The sequence below is a fragment of the Pyrgilauda ruficollis genome, unplaced genomic scaffold (assembly GCF_017590135.1).
Source record: "Pyrgilauda ruficollis isolate IOZ18807 unplaced genomic scaffold, ASM1759013v1 scaffold19, whole genome shotgun sequence".
In the NCBI taxonomy this organism is placed as follows: Eukaryota; Metazoa; Chordata; class Aves; order Passeriformes; family Passeridae; genus Pyrgilauda; species Pyrgilauda ruficollis.
The window spans coordinates 6,759,079-6,776,690 of record NW_024518095.1 but is presented as its reverse complement, the minus strand read 5'-3'; the positions used below and the strand labels follow the sequence as shown (position 1 = coordinate 6,776,690).

The window sequence follows — 17,612 nt, the reverse complement described above, 5'->3', positions numbered from 1 at the left end:
AATGTGGCCTTGTGTGCTCTATAAGCTCATGATTTATATATATATCTAGGGTGAAGTTTGCCACTAGGCAGACAAAAATGTTTAGCCCATACTCCAATATGGAATAAAAAGGAATTCTTTCCTTATTTAAGGAAAAAGCTTTTTACCCGGTCATTATTTTGAAATTATCTGTGTGTATATATCTGAAATTTGGTGTATATACTTCACATTTACTAGACTCACAAATTCAAGAACTGTGGCTTTTAGAGACATGTCTGGTTGAAAATTTTTGTCTTGGTTGACTAATAATTGAAGCACTGTAAATGAACTCAGATCCTCTGAGAGTGTTTGTCTGCTCAGTTTTGCTAAATTCTAGATTTATCTGGAATACTCTGAAGAATTTATATTTGTGTCTGTTATAAGCATCGCCAATGACATTTTTACAAAATAACTGTTCATTAACTATACCAAATTAATCAAGGGAAAAGACTTTTGCTAGTGATCCAATGACTAAAACTAAATCAAAGATAAGAAAATCCTGTCCTTGTGGTTTTCTGTAGGGTCATTTTTGCATAGGAACCTGAACCAGTGCAAGGGCGCTTGAAAAGTTTTCTGATCCCCTTCACCTGCTCTCTGAACTCCCAAAATGTTCTCTGTCCATTCAGCTCCGCTGGTCTGGCTGTTTCTGTGGCTACATTCTAAAGTGCATCAGTGAAATCAGATACATACTTTTCAACCAGAAATGTGTTTCTTTTTAAACTAGACTATTTCACAGAACTGTTTAGGAGCACAGTCCAACAAACAGCTGAGTCAGCACAGCTGAATGGAGCCCAGAGCAGGAGTGGGGGAACAACAGGCTCCAAGGGGAGGGGAAGGCCAACATGAATGTCTAAACGTGTCTTTGTTTCAGAGGGACTCTTAATATGGAAGCAAATTTTTTCCTGAGTTTCCTCTTCCAACTCCAATCTTTCAGAAAACTTTGAGCACTGTCTTCTTCCAATTCTGTGAATTCAGAAACTTAACTAGCAAAGACAAGTAACTCCTACACAGGGAATTCTGCTGCAGAAAGCAAGTTCTTTTCCCAGTACCCTGCCCTGCTAAGCAAAATCATCAACTGCATTTGAGCCAGGACTCTCAGGAGTCAGCACACATGCTGGCACCTTGGAAGTTCACTTTTGGTGGTCTACTTTTTCTTAGTTTTTTCTCCCCACAGATCTAGCCAGTCCTAAATCTGTTTCCTTTCATAGCTTGGAGAAAGAGTCCATTTTCGTTTCTTCTCCTTTTGAAAGATGAAATTCTGTGCTTGTGGGACCAAAAGTGAAAGGGTATAGATTAAACATATCACAAAATAAAGCATACAAATCACCTTTTTCCTTCTCTCTTTCCCATATCTTTCACTAAAGCACTAACGCTGTAAGATTTCATTACATACCCTCAGTTACAATCTTTGGACTGAACCCTACATGTCCTCAATGTCTTCACTCTGTTGTTCTTTCAGGCAGAGTAATTAGAGCAAAGAACAAACTGGCTCTCAAAGGTAGTCTCTGCAATGATGGCATTGATTTCAATTACTCTGTATTTTTTTTCCTTTTGGTAAGTAAATAATTTTTTAAAAAATGTATTCACTAGACACTCACTACTTATTTTGAGAACTTTAATTTAAAGGAATTTTAAAAATCCCAAACAACTTACTGTAAAAGCATACAACAAAATAAATATTATAAGGCTTAAACATATCCCAAGAAGCTCTTTCCCAACCTTTATATAGGCACACACAGTATCTCTATGTATTCCATCAAGTGCAACTTGGAAAGGAAATAGTCTTCTTTATCTTATCAGATAATGCCTAAAAAATAAGACATCTAATTCAGATTCAATAGCTACAAAAATCTTCAGAAAAGTCTCTTCCTAGAGCTGGAGTAGCAATCTGAGAAGCTTGAAAAAGCTTTTCAGCTTTATTTTCTGGTGTAAGGCATTAAAGATTGTAAGAATAAAGGTCATAAAATTTGTGTAGGCACCTAAGAGACGCAAAGGGCAAACAGACGTACTAGGAAGGGAGCAGAAGATATGGGGGCAATAGTTTCCACAGCTGATTGCCTGATGTCACCCCAGTTACAGCACAATCCATCTTTCCTTCCAGACAAACCAGCTAGGTCAACAGCTGTATCCAAAATAATGTCACTGCCAGGCTCCCATGAACACAGGTACCTTTGGATCCAAGGAAAAATTTAATGTACAGCTGAGCAGTATTTCCACTTTGACAGAATGAAGATTCAGATACTGAGAAAAAACCACTAATTTTTGTATCTTAATATATTTTACAGTTGAAAGATAGGACTTAAAGAGTGTGTGGAGGCACTGCACTACAGAGAAGCACTGCAGCTGAAATCATTACCCTGAAGATGCACGCATTGGCATTAGCCTACACTTATGTCTCCAGAAAACACAGTATGTATAACAAATCAAATAATTTTACTGGTGAGCTTTAGTTAGAGCTAGCAAAGCTTGTAGTTATATTGTCATGTCTTCTGCATGTGATAGTTAAGAACATAGATTTTTTTTAAGATCCGAGAATAGCCAATGACTTGAACGGCTGAACTAAATGTACAGTTCCGACAGACCGTCATTTTTAACAGAACTGAGCAGGAGTGGATCAGCCCTCATCTGCCTCCAGCCCCCGTGGGATGAGACAGCAGTACATGGCAAACCTCCTCAGAAGCCAAAGACATTTCAAATTCTCTGTTTGACAGTTCTGATTGGTGGAACAATTCCCTATCTATACATGAGCTGACTGCTTTTCTAAGAAGCAGTGTAAGGCCTTTCTTTGTGAGCTGTGTCACTGTCTTAAGTAACCTACGAAGGAAAATATTTTAAAATAGTAAAATACACCTCCAGCCACCTCTGCTCCTGAATTTTAGAAGCAGCATAAACTCTACTCCAGCATCCCTTGTTGCATTCTTCTTTGTAAGTAGTGCAGTCAATGGCACCACATGCTCTGTGAAATACTGATAGAGTAGCATGAGAGACAGAACAGGTATTCAAACTGGCAATCAACCTTTTATTCATTTTAGTATCACTCAGCCTTATGTATATACTTACCCAGACTTGTTTCTCTATAGCAGGAATCTTGTATTTTATTAATTTATTCACAGAAAACTGCATATCTGTTTAATGTCATACATTTGAGGATATTATTCCATTGGCCTAACATGCACTTTCATTTGTCCAGTTTGAATATGTGTCCATTCAATATTGTGTCTAACATTAATTTATACGTTAATACTCAAAATATTATGTTAATTTATTCTCTGAGTGCCTGACAATAATTTTAAAGTTAGTTTATGATGTCATGCCATGAGTAAATATAACCATTATCTTGCCTATCAAAATATTTAATTACACATTTTTTACTAAAACTGGCAGAGACAACTGCATGAACAAGAATATTATGAAAAAAGAAATGAAACCAATATTCACAGGAAATAAAACTCTTAATTTTAATGGTCTGCATTATCTATTTTGGTGAATGATATAAAAGAGAACATAAACTAATGTTGCTGGGGTTTCTTTCTACACTTTTAAGATCAAGTATTACTGAAATCAATCCCCGTAGTTCTTTCTTTATACTTGCCCTGCCACAGAACAAAATATTCAATATATCTTTTTTAACTAGAACTGAAGAGATACATGTAGTACATGATTAAAATACCAACTCAAGAATTGTATGCTCTGAAGCAGCACTGCAGAATCATCTTATGATGCAACTTCAAAGCTTCTATCTCGTACTCAAAGCACTGAAAAATTCCAGCTCATATTTCATCCTCATCAATAATTGTGCCATAGTGTATGAAGAAAAAATCTGAACTCCCTTTGTCCTCTGTCATTCTTCCACTTGGTGCAGCCCTGTTTGTTTCGGGTCAGCTTGCACAGCCTTGGACTGTGCATTCCCAAAGTGCACCCAGGGTCACTGCAGGAGCAACAGGCTTGCTCTAATTGCACCTGAGGGGACTGACTCGGGCATTTGCTTGTCACTCTGCTTGAAGACTTCAGTTTCCCCAAAGATCCAGGACCTGCTCTGAGAGTTAAACAGTGTACAGACACACCAGCTGCTTTGTTCACTCCTTAGACCCATCTTCTAAAGCGTCCTATCGGTTAGTGGTGACCCAAGGAATTTCATTATGAACAGACTCAGCAGCATAGAGGAACACTCAGTTAATGTCTAAACCTGCTAATAAGTGTTAAATTACTAAGTCCTTTAATTTCTGGAACTTCTTCTGACAAGCCATTTACAGGTAGAGAAAAAATATATATATATATAACACTAGCAGTGATATTACTAAATGAAAGAACATAGACATAATCCTTTGCTGGTAAGGTGTATTTTTTTTCCTTTATGTCCTTCTGTTATAATTCTGCTGTGGCTGGGACATCCATCCATTTACCAAAATCATATTGTTAAATGATGATTCACAGATTTCTTATTTTCATTTGGTTGTTATTGAACAAACACCTTAATAATGCTCTATAAAAACTGTGAACACAACTTAATGGAAGCTTTCCATGCGAAGCTAATCCAAACCACTAATGAATGTCATTAACAATTAATTACTACTCTGGTAATTACTCATTCACTAAATACTAAAAAAAAAAAATCTGCTTGTGTACTCAACACATGGAGATATTTGATAAAGAGTGAGTAATTTCCCTTAGATTAGACTCATCACATCCCAACAGAATCCTCTACAATAAAACTAACTGTGACATACCAGGGGTTCCATCCACATTATTGAAAGGAGTTTCAGCTCTAGCTTCACTGGGGACCAAACTGGCTCCTCATTAGTTTTCAAACCCTTATCAGAAGGGATTAAACCAGCAGCACATTGAGAGAAGGGAGCATTTCCTTATAGACTTCCCACACAGAGATACAAGACTGCAAATAGTACCATCCAGTAAATCTGGATATTACAAATTCCTTGTGAAATCTGATGCTCTTCCAGCACTGCTTTATGGAAAGACAGACAGGAGCATAGAGCTGCATGACTACAAGACGCCGTATCCATGATTGATGACAAATGTAGAAAACAGACCGCATCTGGATTCAGGTTTATGGGATTCTTCACAAATTGACCAGAGACAGCCATTGAAGGCAGAACAGCCGAGGCACCAATATGTACAGAAGTGTGATTTTGATAACTCTATTTGGTATGACAGTTGTTCCTACCTATGAGTGCAATGAATGTACTACAGCACTGTGTAAACATCCTCCAAAAAAACTGTTGCTCTGTTCACTTAATGCTATCAACAATGGCCACAAAAGGACTGAAAAACAAAAGAAATTCCTTCCTTCCTGAAACTCCTGCAAAATTTGTACAGTTGACACAACTCCCTGACACAACACAACTCACTGGCCAGAGACTGCATCCTGATGCAAACAAGGCAATAATAATGATCACTCAATGGTATGCCTTAAAATCTTTTTTTTCAAAAGAAAACACTGACTTTTGTTTATTTCAAAAAGATGGACAAAATGATGGATAAAATGATACAATAGAAGGTTTTCTGTCAAGACTTGGTACTTTAAAACCAAAGCAAAGGTTTAAATTTAATTATATTAATTAATACTTTTCAAAATCTTCAAAATTTTCAAATTCAATTTATTTTAGCAGTACCAATTCCACACAATTAACTTAGTTCCATTAGTATAAGCACAGCAGAAACTACATGAAGTCTTCCTTGGCATAAATCTACTAATTTACCTACATGGAATGGCACACAAAAATCTGTGTCACTAGTGGGTGTCTTAGGTTGTTCAAAGAATCTCTGGCAAAAGCAGGTTTAATATTAAAATGAAAGCATGACAAAGCTCATTGGCAAGGTTCACTCTACTGCTAACGAGATGGTTAAAGCACACAGAGAAATATCAGACTAAAATCTAAAAATCAATAAAAATCTCTGTGGAGGCTGAGGATGAAAAAAAGGGTAAGGATTAAAAGGAGTAAGAGAGACTCTTCCTCTTAGTCCCAAAGTTTAGAGCAAATCTGCCTGCCAAACTTAGCCCTCCCTAGACTTGACCAATGGCTTGCACCTAAAGATTTTAACCACATTTAAATTTAGCAGCACTTAATAGCCTAATTTAAACAATTTGTCAAAAGATTCAATAGAATTTCCTATAAGTGCAATAGCAATTCATTTATAGAGCTACCTTATGAACATAACTCACTTAAAAATCAAAGGGAGAAACATTCATAGCACATTTGCTATAGCATAGTCACAGTCACACAAACACCTAAAGGAGTATGTACAAGGCATAGATCTGTGAAAAATTCCTGTTTAAGTGCAGTACTCATATCAGATGCCTTTGCATCTTCTCTGCAGGTGAAGCTCTGAGCCTCAAGGAGTGGGGATATTGACCCAGGTTCTATGGGTGGCATTTGGCAGTGATCCTCCAAGTATAGCAAACTTGAGAGTTCGCTGGCTCTGAGAGGTGTCTCACACAGAGGGAGACTCCTGGTCAGAGCCTGCTGTGAATGTGGAGAGCTCAAAGGGTCTCGCTTAGGACTGCTGTTTATAGGGCCATAAGGGAGCTGGCTTTAGTCACTTTAGTAATTGCTTTAGTTGGCTTTAGTAATTTTCCATCGTGGTCACAATTCGGGTTGGAAACTTTCTTTGAAAGTTTGATAGCAAAAATGTTGTTCCACTTGAATTGTCATTCAAGCAAGAAAAATAAGTTTCCATGGCTGTTTATTAAAAAACAGGAGCTCATTAGGCAGAACTAGTTCCTGGGAGCAGACAGGGTTTCTGATAAGAAAAAAAGGAGGTTAGCCCAGGTGCTGTTCATCAAGGCTGTGGGATAACAAACATTTCTGAGATCATAGTGCATATTCAGTAAACATTTTTTTATTCTAAAAACGTGTACCTCAAGATTCCAAGAATGTGTTTAACTATGTTCTGTACTGTCTCTGGCCTTCAGGTAGTTAGGATATTCCAAAGGGGTTGTCCTGGTCTTTCTTTTCACATCTTCTGTCTTGGTCAGAAGGAAGTACAGTTCTGGCACTTGACAGTTCACACTACTTTAGATATGTGCAGGTATGAGACAAAGTGAAGTCTCCATATGCTGAGGAACAGTCTTCCCAGATGCTATTCTCTGATCAAGAGCTTCCACATTGTCCCTTTCCAGTGCTAGGCCTAGAAAAGACCACATGAAACCCTCTTCCTGCTGCCAAATACTCTTCCACAGTGCCTCACACTCAAGTTTTAAAAACACCTATCAACAGCACTGCACACCGTTACTCTTCACCCCACCACAACTATACCCTCAGGTCTTATCTCCACTAAGGAAACAAACGTTTCTGATAATAACTGCCACAGGAACTGTACACTACAAAGTCTTACTGCATACATAATGCACAAATGTGAACTGGGAATTTAGAATTTAGCGCTAGACCAGAGTGCCACTTCTCCGGAGAGTTTAAAATGTTTAAAATTGGTTGAGCTGCCTGATGAGAGGTACATGCCACTGCTCTACGGCATCGATACAGGCAGATTCCCAAGCAACCTGCTGTCTCTTTGTTCTCCATGTACTTTTTGTTGCTCTGTTAAGCTTCCTGTAATTGTGTGTGCCTGTTGCAGGTTACAGCCAATACAGTGAGGCTTTATGCAGGGACACTCTAGGACAGGAATGTACTCCCTGAGACCCTTGTCAGGTCATGAAGTTGAACCTGCACCTCTTTTAGACTGCTTCCAATTCCTTGTCTTTGCACAACTTCAGCACAAGTGCAGGCAATACTGCCATATTGCACCAAGCATATGGATCCTGTATTTCCTTGTCAGAAGGTCAAATATTACTCTCAGATGCCTGCACAGACATTACTTATTCCAATAAGAAACTTATATATCACAGAATTCAGGTCACACAGACAGCCAGGAGCAAAACTGAAAGGCAGACATACACCCTTTAGAAGAGAAGAAAATTCCTTGGGATCTCCCTTATTTTACCATGTCATACTCACAATTAGCACCTAATTAAGGACCTTAATCTACAGATCTCCAGCTTTTTTCAGCTGCCACCAAATTAGTCTAATTCAGATGTAGGTAGTTGTCCCAGGCATCACATATATGGAGTAAGACTAGAGAAAAGTTGCATGATTTACTTGAATCCATAAATTACCATATCCAGGAGCAGAAAAACTTAAAGGTCTCCCTACCTAAATCCCAGTTATGGCTAATTGATCATAGTCCCTGTTCCCAGAAGCAGTTTCTGTCTTCTCATGCTTCCAAAATGACAACCTCTTTGAATTAGGGTGTTTAAGAAACTTTGGTTTCTGTCTCTTCATAAGGATAAATCTTATTTCTGGACACTGGAAAACTTGGTCTCACCCTCCACTACAAATATAAATGCAGCCTCATCATATGTGAGACCAACAGGAGAAATATTTAATTTCTGAGGCAGCCTCCACACCAAGCTGATTAAGGATCAAGCTCAAAGGCAAGTTACTCATCAAGGTGGCTCGGAAAATGTAATTTTCAATCGCGGATGAGAGAGAACTTTGTCTTATCTTACTTGCTTCCTTTGCCAGCTGTGACCTTCTCCCCTCAGGGTACACAGAGACTCATTTACCAACTCAGTGAATGCCAAATCAGTGCAGCTACACTTCCCTTGATGCTGACATCATCTCACATCTGTTCTTTCATTCACTTACACTAGCATTTTCATTATCACAGGATCCAGAAGGCATGGTACAACTGGCATCATAAGATGCCTACTGCTGCAGAAACAAGGACTAGGAAAGTCCTATTTCTGTGTAATATCAGTGCTTTAACTGTTCTATCCTCAAGCAAAACAGGCTGAAGTGTTAGGTGAAGAAACTAACAGAACAAAAAAAAAAAAAAAAAAAAAAAAAGTAGCAGTACCAAACACCAGCTTCACTTTTCTACCTCCTACCTCCCCTTCATAAATAACAGCATCAAATTATTGTACACTTTTCATGGGAAAATCTGTACGACACAAGCATAAAAAAAGGGTTAAGTTTATTCACAATCATTATGCACATTAAGTCCCAACCCCAAAAATACTTCTGCATTACTTAAGTAATTAGTGCTTAAGTTTAGTAATTTCACTAAGCATGGCTACTCTCACTACTCTCAACAAAATAGAAAACAATTAATCAAGTGTCATCAAAAGTGGGGAGAGATTTTGTATGGTGGGAATTATAGTTGCTTGTGCTGCTTTAGACTGATAGATGCTTTAAAAAATTTGTCTGACATCTGTCTATGCACAGACATCTCCATGCACACAATATTGTATCACCTGTACAAAGCCAACTATACTCCTGAAGTATAATGCACAAAGTTTCAGCAATTTTTAATCAATATATGTCCTTAAAATTGTTTCACTGCAGCTACATAATTTAATACTGTTGGAGGATGGTGCATTCCAGATAAAACTAAATATTCAAATCAGTCCAAGAGTTTGAAAATGTTTGAAAAATAATGGTATTAAATGATTTATTATATACATAATGCTTTAGGCTGTGCAATGAGACAGTGATGGAGAACAGCTTAATGAAGCTATTCCCCACAAATGGGCTGATACATGGGAAAGGGATGATTGTTTTAGAATTACTAAAGGCCTTGATCAACAAACATTTGCACATGTGATTTCAGTGGAACCATTCCTGACACTGAAGTTAAGTATCTGGATAAGTATTTGCAGGACTGAAGCCAAATCATACAATTGGACCCAAACTAAGAGCCCATTTGTTACCAATAAAGTCCCAGTTTGGGAGTGGCTGATTATTATAATTATCATTGTTGGATAACACTACACTTCAGATTAATTATTTTTTGCAGCAGTGACTAGACATGAAAATATAACTTGTCCTTTCAGCGAATGACCTCAGTGCTGTGGCCACAGCCCCTAAAACCCAAAGCTCATAGCTAAAAATTAGTAAAACACAGCAAAATAATAAATCTGGAAGGTGATACAGAATGTACTGTCTGAGCAAAGCCGGATAAAACTGCACCAGTTCCTGGGAACTTGCACTGCAATCCCATTTCATTACTGCTTAGAGATCCAGGGATTGCTGGTGCTTAGTATAATATGCGCTGGCTGGGGGTCTTTTTCATCTAAATGGCAAAGACATTCCAGAACAATATTTCTACTTGGGTGCTGCTGCTTCTTTAATACTCATTCTAAGTTCTCTAATTCAAAAATTACCAGGTATTGCCTTAGACTTTCAGGAAAATAAAAAAAAGCACTAGGACTAAGTCAAGGGTACCATGAGTTGCCATCCTATACAATTGCAACAGTTCACTACTATCTTTGTACTTTTTTAAATTTAAACCTCAATTCTGAGAGACAGAAGAAGACAGCACTCCTTCAGCAAGTGTCAGCAACATCTTTTCAGGCCCTACCCTTCCCCTACCACATTTATTTCTTTTATGGTTCTCCAGGCGATAAATTTCTCACATCTGATCAGTAAAATTGTACAGGACATTCTCAGGTTTTCTCAGCAAACAGCACAGAGAATAAAGCATATGGATTTGCCACATGAATTGCTAAATCTCTGAGGAGTAAGCATGCTTTGATCACATCATATTTTTTTAAAAGATGTTAGGGTATTTTCTTCTAACCAAAGTCTAAAGCTGTTTTGGTATGGCAAAAACACCACATCATGTTCTGCCTTCAATCAGTTTACTCAAAGTCAAAGGAACCACACCTTATTTACCATGATTTTAACTGGGAAAAGAAGCAGATCTGCTGGACAGTTCAAGTACGGAAATCAGGGAAAACACCATAAATTGTATTAATCATGACCATTTAAATAGCCAACAGAGAATTAAGAAAGCAGTGCACGCAGATGAAATATTATCTTGGCCAACACACAGAATAAAAGAAAGCAATCTGGACTACTGAAAGATTGGTAGCAACTTCAAGCATCTGAAAGACAAATGACATTGCAGCAAAGGCTGGGTTAACAAGGAGCACTTGAGGGAAGTGTAATCTCTGCTGGCACGCTGACTGGGGAGGTCAGCCCAGTGCACGCGTTCTCAGCTGGAGCCGGGCTCCCTCTGCCCGGCCGATTGTCCCATGTGCTTCGGACACCAACCAAAGCGAAGGTGCCTTCCCTCTGTCAGCGCCTTGTACTCTCCCCGTTGAAACACTGCTTCCTTTTCCCTGCCAATTTATGCAGTGTTTCCACAGAGCAAATGCTAAAGGGGAGAGGTAATGTGTGAGAGCCCTTTTTTCTTCCAGAGCAGCAAAAGGCTCTTTAGGAAGCAGTGTAAAGAGTTATTTTTAACACTGTATTCTCAAGTGAGAAGAAGGATATTTCAAAATACATTTTCAATGGAAATTTTTCTCAAATAAACTGACTTTGACTTGACACACTATGTTTTGAAATTTAAAGCAAATCTCTTGAAAACTGGCAAACATGATACTTTGCGTAGTTTGTTACTTCTTCAGTTTTTATTTACCTCTAATTTATCAACAGGTATATTTCACCTGTGCATATGTGCTATTGCCACGAGTAGAGAGGAAATGTTACGTTTCCTTCCAAAAGGGAGATTTAGCACTAAATTCTAAATCCAGAACCCGGATTCACCTTCATCCTCAATCAGGACAAGATTCAGATTACTAACTGAAACCACATGACAATTAATGAATTTAAGGTCTATAAAGTTTGTAGCTGTGTAAAGAAGTATTTCCTAAGAAAAGACAGACATGTTATGAAATATATAACTCCTAAATCTTGTCAAGGAATCTGGAAGGTGTGAGACACTTCATAACTCATGCTGCTGTTTGATCTCCTTGAAAAACCATGGTCATTCCCAAAATACCTTTGATAAAGACACAGACAAGACCTGAATTTGTACTGTGAGATCAGAATGACTAAAAACATGCAAATTTACCCCGAAGGATTGTTCTTAATGATTTTGGGTATTCCTGACACAGAAATTATTATATTTCTTATGTCAGAAGCATTGTTAATTTCAGGGAACATACTTCTTCACCTTCAAAACAGTAAGGAATCTTTTCATTCAGGTTCATTGCATTCTTTTTTCTTTTCATTATTTATGTTTAGTAGTCTTAAACACTTTCAGAGTCTTTTTTTGACTGTGCTCTACAGTAACCACCAAATACTATAGCATAGCAATGAATGAAGTGGAAGAACAAAATTTACCTGAAGATTGATAGATTTGAAACCTTATAATATGCACTGATATCTTCTTCATAGGTTCTACTGTAATAATATCAATGTTATCAAAGTTTTGAGAAGTATTTTTTCTTAATAAATTATTTCTATGAAAAATAAAAAATTATATGATTCGTATTTCACCAAGTGTTAGCACACATATTTACAATGTACCTAAATTTAAACTTTTAAAGTAAACTATAATGTAAAAGGCAACATGCTGCAATATTTATATTTGTATTCATGCATGTCTCTGTCAATCTATGATGTTAACATTTTGCAAACATTCTGCAAACATTATCATTGACAGGTTTTGATCACAAACATAGTATACAAATTGTTAGACAGCCCTGGCAGTTATAAAAAATTTACTTTTTTGTATTGTCCAGGCCCAAAACAAAGAACCTAAAAATCTATAAATGCTGTCTTCTATATTGTCATCACATGAGATTGAAAAGAAAATTTATTTTCATTACTAAATTAGAATATTACATATTATTACATATTATTAGAATATTAAATATTCTTGAACAGGAGTTTCCAGATTTCACACAATTTTTAAGGAGTAATTATTTAAGTGAAGTAGGACAAGCCTGTGGTTAAACAATGGAGTTAGGATTTCTTTAATGGCTGGCTTTGTCATAAACTTTACCTCTAACTTTGGACAGGCCGTTCTCCAATTTTCCACATCACAGCAAATGGTAACAATATTTCACTAACTCATGGGTTTGGTTTGAGAATTAATGAGGGTCTCATGTGCAAAAGACCTGTAGATTCTGTCTTCTTCTTTCCACTGCGAACTGATAGGAAAGTGACCTGTTCTTAATTTGAAACAGAGACTCAGTCCTGCCCTTCATCAGCACATGGAATTCTCATTTATGTCAACAGGAGTTGCATTGAATACACCAAATACATTACTTAGCCTAAAAGTAAATTAAGAAAAAGGAGTGGAAAGAAACTCATGGATTCTCCTTGCCTGCTCTTAAAAAGTCTAACAGTTCATGGCAGCAGACACATAATCATAAATAAAAATATTTTTGATGAGAGGAAAGAATTGCTGCCTGGGATTATAAATGAGAATGGAGAAAATTGTAGAAAGTCCATCTGTAGAGTACATTTAGCTCTGCTGCAAGAACACCATCATAAAAAAATGATGGTACATGCAAAATTCAGTCACCATAATATATCATGCTCTATAGACATTTGCCTCAAAATAAAACAAATCTTTAATGGCCTCAGCATTTCAACTTCTCTCACCATCTCCAGTGCAGACCAAGAAAACCTTTTTCTCCTATGTGAGTGTTAAACTAAGATAAAAAGTTTAGAAATAAAAAAAAACAAAAAACTCCAAAAAACCCAAAACTTTAAAAGCTCAAACTTAATCCAAGGTAGTATTAAACACTGGGTTTGGTCAGATATATCTATGGTGCAAGAACAGAACTGACTGAAGAAGATTATTTTTTTCTTGAAAGAGATTAACGGTGAGTACACAATTCTAATCTCTTGCTTTGATCTGAGGTAGAAATTGTCACAGCTGAAAAAGACATTTTTGGGTTTTTGGGAAAAAAAAAAAAAAACCAGAAAGAATAATCAAGAAGCAGCTGATTGGTCCTTACCAAGCTCAGGGAGGCAAACATGCCTATAACAAGCAGGCATGTTTTAAAATTTGCCATTGCTTAGCCATCTACAGACAATGAGACCTGACAGTTCCTTACGGAAGGCAGGCAGGAGCTACCATTCTGCATAATTAGGCAATAATTATTCAATCCAAGGATAGCAGCCTTGCAAATTTGGAAAACAGTAAGTGTAGCTGCCTATGTGTATGAACTACTCTTTCATACTTTATACTGCCTGCATGCAGTCCTGGTCATTTAAAAGTCTGCCTGTCCAAATAACATTTTTTCATTTCAGGGTGTATGTTACTGAACAACAGAGGATTTTTGACTGGAGAAAGACATTCCTTCTGAAGGACAGAAGGATTTAAAGACAAAAGGGCAGACTAGATCACAATCCTCCCAAGAAGCAGGTTACCAGAGGCAGAAGAACCCTGGCAATGGTATTTTGACATCACCACACATATGCTCTCTTCATAAAACAGTCAAAGAGTAGATTATCCCATGTTTTTCTGGTTTTAGCATTCCTCCAAGCAGTGAGGAATTTAGGGTCTCTACTTCTTAACACAGGATGTGTACAGCTTATGTATGCCTTTAGAACATCACTATCCACCTTTCTGCTTATGGTTTTCCAAAGCACCAGAAAACATTGTATCTTACCTGTACCCAAAATCGGGACCTGATACTTCTGGAATTAGTGGCAGACCTTGTATCTTAAGGACTGTACCTTTATCACTCTTTATCACACATGGCCAAAATTTTGCTCTACTGTAAGTGGTCGTTCAGTAATGCTGACTGCTGACTCCTGCCTCCTGACATTATCAATAGCTTTGATTTTGAAACATTTCTGATGAAATCAGCTAAAACTGATCTTAAGAAAAACTTCAGAATAGTATTTACACGCACAGTGTATATAACAAAGGTCTTTCAGCTGATCACCCACTTTATAAATGTATGTTATTTTCTTTACATTAGGCTTTCCCCTAATATATACTTAGATTTGGTTGGTTGCACTTAATTTCCACCTTGTCTATGTTTTCATGTTTATACTTTGCATGGAAATCAATTTCTGGCTTACTTTATTCTATTTTTCAGATGTAAGATGTGTTTTATGTCCTTTGAAGCATGGTACTAACCATGAGAAGTGCACCCAGAGTGATCACTTTAGTACCCCAGACACACAACGCTGTGAAACCATCTCCACAGTAACTATAGTAGCAAGCATGTTAACAGCATGTCAAAATACGGAGACCGGACAAGCACGTTCAAAACCAGACATACTTATGCTGGGTACCAAGATATAAGCCGTAAATTAACAACCTACTGGTCATGCAACCACAAAAAACTATGGAATCAGTAAGGAGAACACCAAAGGAACACTTAGAGCATCAGCACTTTCAACACGCGACACCACGAGAGGCTGAACGACGAACACTGAGCGCAAAATAAGGAAACAAAGAAAGTTTCAGCACGGTTTTGGGTGGGTTTTTTGCCAACACAGAGTTTCTCCGTTCTCGCCGGCTCTGTCCCTACACGCTGCAACTCGGCGCGCCCGAGACGCAGCGCAGCCCGGCAGCAGCGCAGCCGCGCCGGCGGGGCTGCCCCGTCAGACGGGCCCGGGGAGCCTCCCGAGGGGCGGGGTGCGCCGGCCGGAGCCCGCATCTGGACACAGGCACCTGCGTCTGGACACCGGCACTCCGCTCCCCGCGCCCTGCCCGCATCCCGGGAGCGCGCTTTATTCACTGCCTTCGCTCCAGCCGAGGGGAGATCTGTTAACGATTAAATCAGCGGCGGCCGCAGTTCAAAGCCCTGTCCCGGGAAGCAAAGGTGAAGATAACGTCCCGGAGGATCGCATCGAGTTTCTGCTGTTGCAATCGCTTTTAATTACCCTCCAAACGGCACATCACACAGCGATCCTCCGGGCGCCGGATCGGGCACCGCGATAGCCAGACAACTATAAACGCTTTACAACGCGCCCGCTGATTAAAAAGCGATTAGAAACTTATTTGAAGTCGGGTGTTCTCTCCGGGCACGGAGCGCCTCCTGTCAGCGCCCGAGGCCGGACCGAGCCCTCCCGCCGCCGCCGCTGCGCCCTGGCCGGCCCGCCCGCACTTACAGGTAGGAGGTGAAGACGCTGAGGTTGGCGGGCACGGCGGTGAGGCCGCGGTCGGAGCAGTCGGCGCGGAGCAGTACTCCGTCCAGCTCGCAGCGGCACGGCGCCGGACAGCCCCGCGGGCGCTGCCCGCCGCCCCGCGCCCCCCGCCGCAGCCCCGGCGGGCACAGCAGCAGCAGCGGCAGCAGCAGGAGGGCGCGGGCAGCGCGGGTCGTCGCCATGGGGCCCGGGGGGTACCTAGAGCCGCGGGGCGGCCGCTCTCATGCCCCGGGGCGCGGCGGGGGCGAAAGGCGGGCGCCCGTCTGGGCTCGAGGAGCTCCTGCGGCCGCCGCCGCCGCGCCGCTGTCTGTGGTAGCATCTCAGCTTACACGCTGCTTTAAAGCCCTGGAGCCGGCACCGCGCGCCCGCTGACGCCGCCCCGGCCTTGCCCGCCGCAGCGCAGCGGGCCCTGCCCGCGCCGCAGCTGGGGGCGGCCGCGGGCCCGGCGGGCGGGCGGGAGGAGGGAGCGGGGGAACGCCGCCCTCCGCCTGCCCTCCGCGCCTCGGACCGCCAGCTGGCGTTGGCGGAGCGGTCAGGCCGCAGGGCGCCGCAGTGGGTCACCCTGCCCAAGCAGTCATCCCGGAGCACGTGGCGCAGGATTGCACCCAGGCAGTCCCTGAGTACCTCCAGTGAGGGACACTCCACAACCTGTTCCAATGAGTGATCTGCCCAGTAAAGTTCTTCCTCATAATCAGATGAACTTCCTGTGCATCATACAGTCATAGAACAACAGAATAACTGAGTTGGAAGGGATCTATTGGGATCATTGAGGCCGAATTCTGGCCTTGCACAAGACACCCCAAGAATCACACAGTGCGTGAGAGCATTGTCCAACTTCTGCCCGTTGCCTTGTGTCCTAGTGGTTGGCACCAGTGAGAAAAGCCTGCCTTCACTTTCTTGGCACTCCCTCCTGCCCATTGGGTATTTATACACGTTTATGAGGTGCCCTCTCAGTCCTTTCTTCTTGAGGGGCACTCCTCCCTCAGGGAAGGGATGCACGTTGTGGACATTTCTAGAAGGTTGGAACACAGGGCTTGTGGAAGTGGGACTGTAGTCCTGAGGCTGTGGGGTGAGGGGTGGGCCTCTGGGGTGATGGGACAAAGGATTGGGTGCCCTGGTGGGCTAGATCTTGTAGGCAGATCTAACCTCTAAGACCTTGTTTAGTTGGTTGGTGGTCCCATGCAGACCACCAGGTCCTGATAAATGATGGGGATCCACTCTGTCCCCTCACCACATGGTTAAATCATAGGCTTGCCAACAGGCAACCATTTTCTAAAGGCTGCTGAGGGAAATTGAGTTCACAGTGTGGCTGCTATTGAAAGCTCTTGAGATGACCCTCATCCAGCTGCTTGCCAGAGGTTCTCCTCAGGTAATAGTAGTGCTCAGACTCGCCTTTGTGCTACGTGTCTGTGGCTGAGTGACGAAAAGGTAACGATAGCAAGGTTTTAAAACCTTTTTCCTCCAAATCACTTTTCAGTGTGAACAAAGTTAGCCACAAACTCCAAATTTGAGACTAGCTGTGAGTGCTAGAATGGAGTCCCAGCCCAATTCCTGTTTAGACTGGTAACTAAATTGTTGGTCAGGCTACTCAATATGCTTTGGAGAACAATAGTTAAAGGTTTTCTGCTACACTCTCTTTGAATTTACAATTAAGTCTGAAATAAGAGCCTAATG

General features: G+C 40.6%; 1 protein-coding gene across 2 annotated transcripts in view; it reads right to left on the bottom strand.

Annotated features, from left to right (window-relative positions):
- Positions 1-16,278, bottom strand: part of LGR5 (leucine rich repeat containing G protein-coupled receptor 5) — a 91,803-nt gene extending 75,525 nt beyond the window's left edge. The window contains exon 1 of one of the 2 annotated variants that reach the window (XM_041465686.1): positions 15,903-16,278. In XM_041465686.1, coding sequence (XP_041321620.1) covers positions 15,903-16,257 — 355 coding nt within the window. In that variant the 5' untranslated portion in view covers positions 16,258-16,278. The remainder of the gene's footprint in view (positions 1-15,902) is intronic. The other variant, XM_041465688.1, reaches the window with a different exon arrangement.
- Between the last annotated feature and the right edge of the window lie 1,334 nt (positions 16,279-17,612).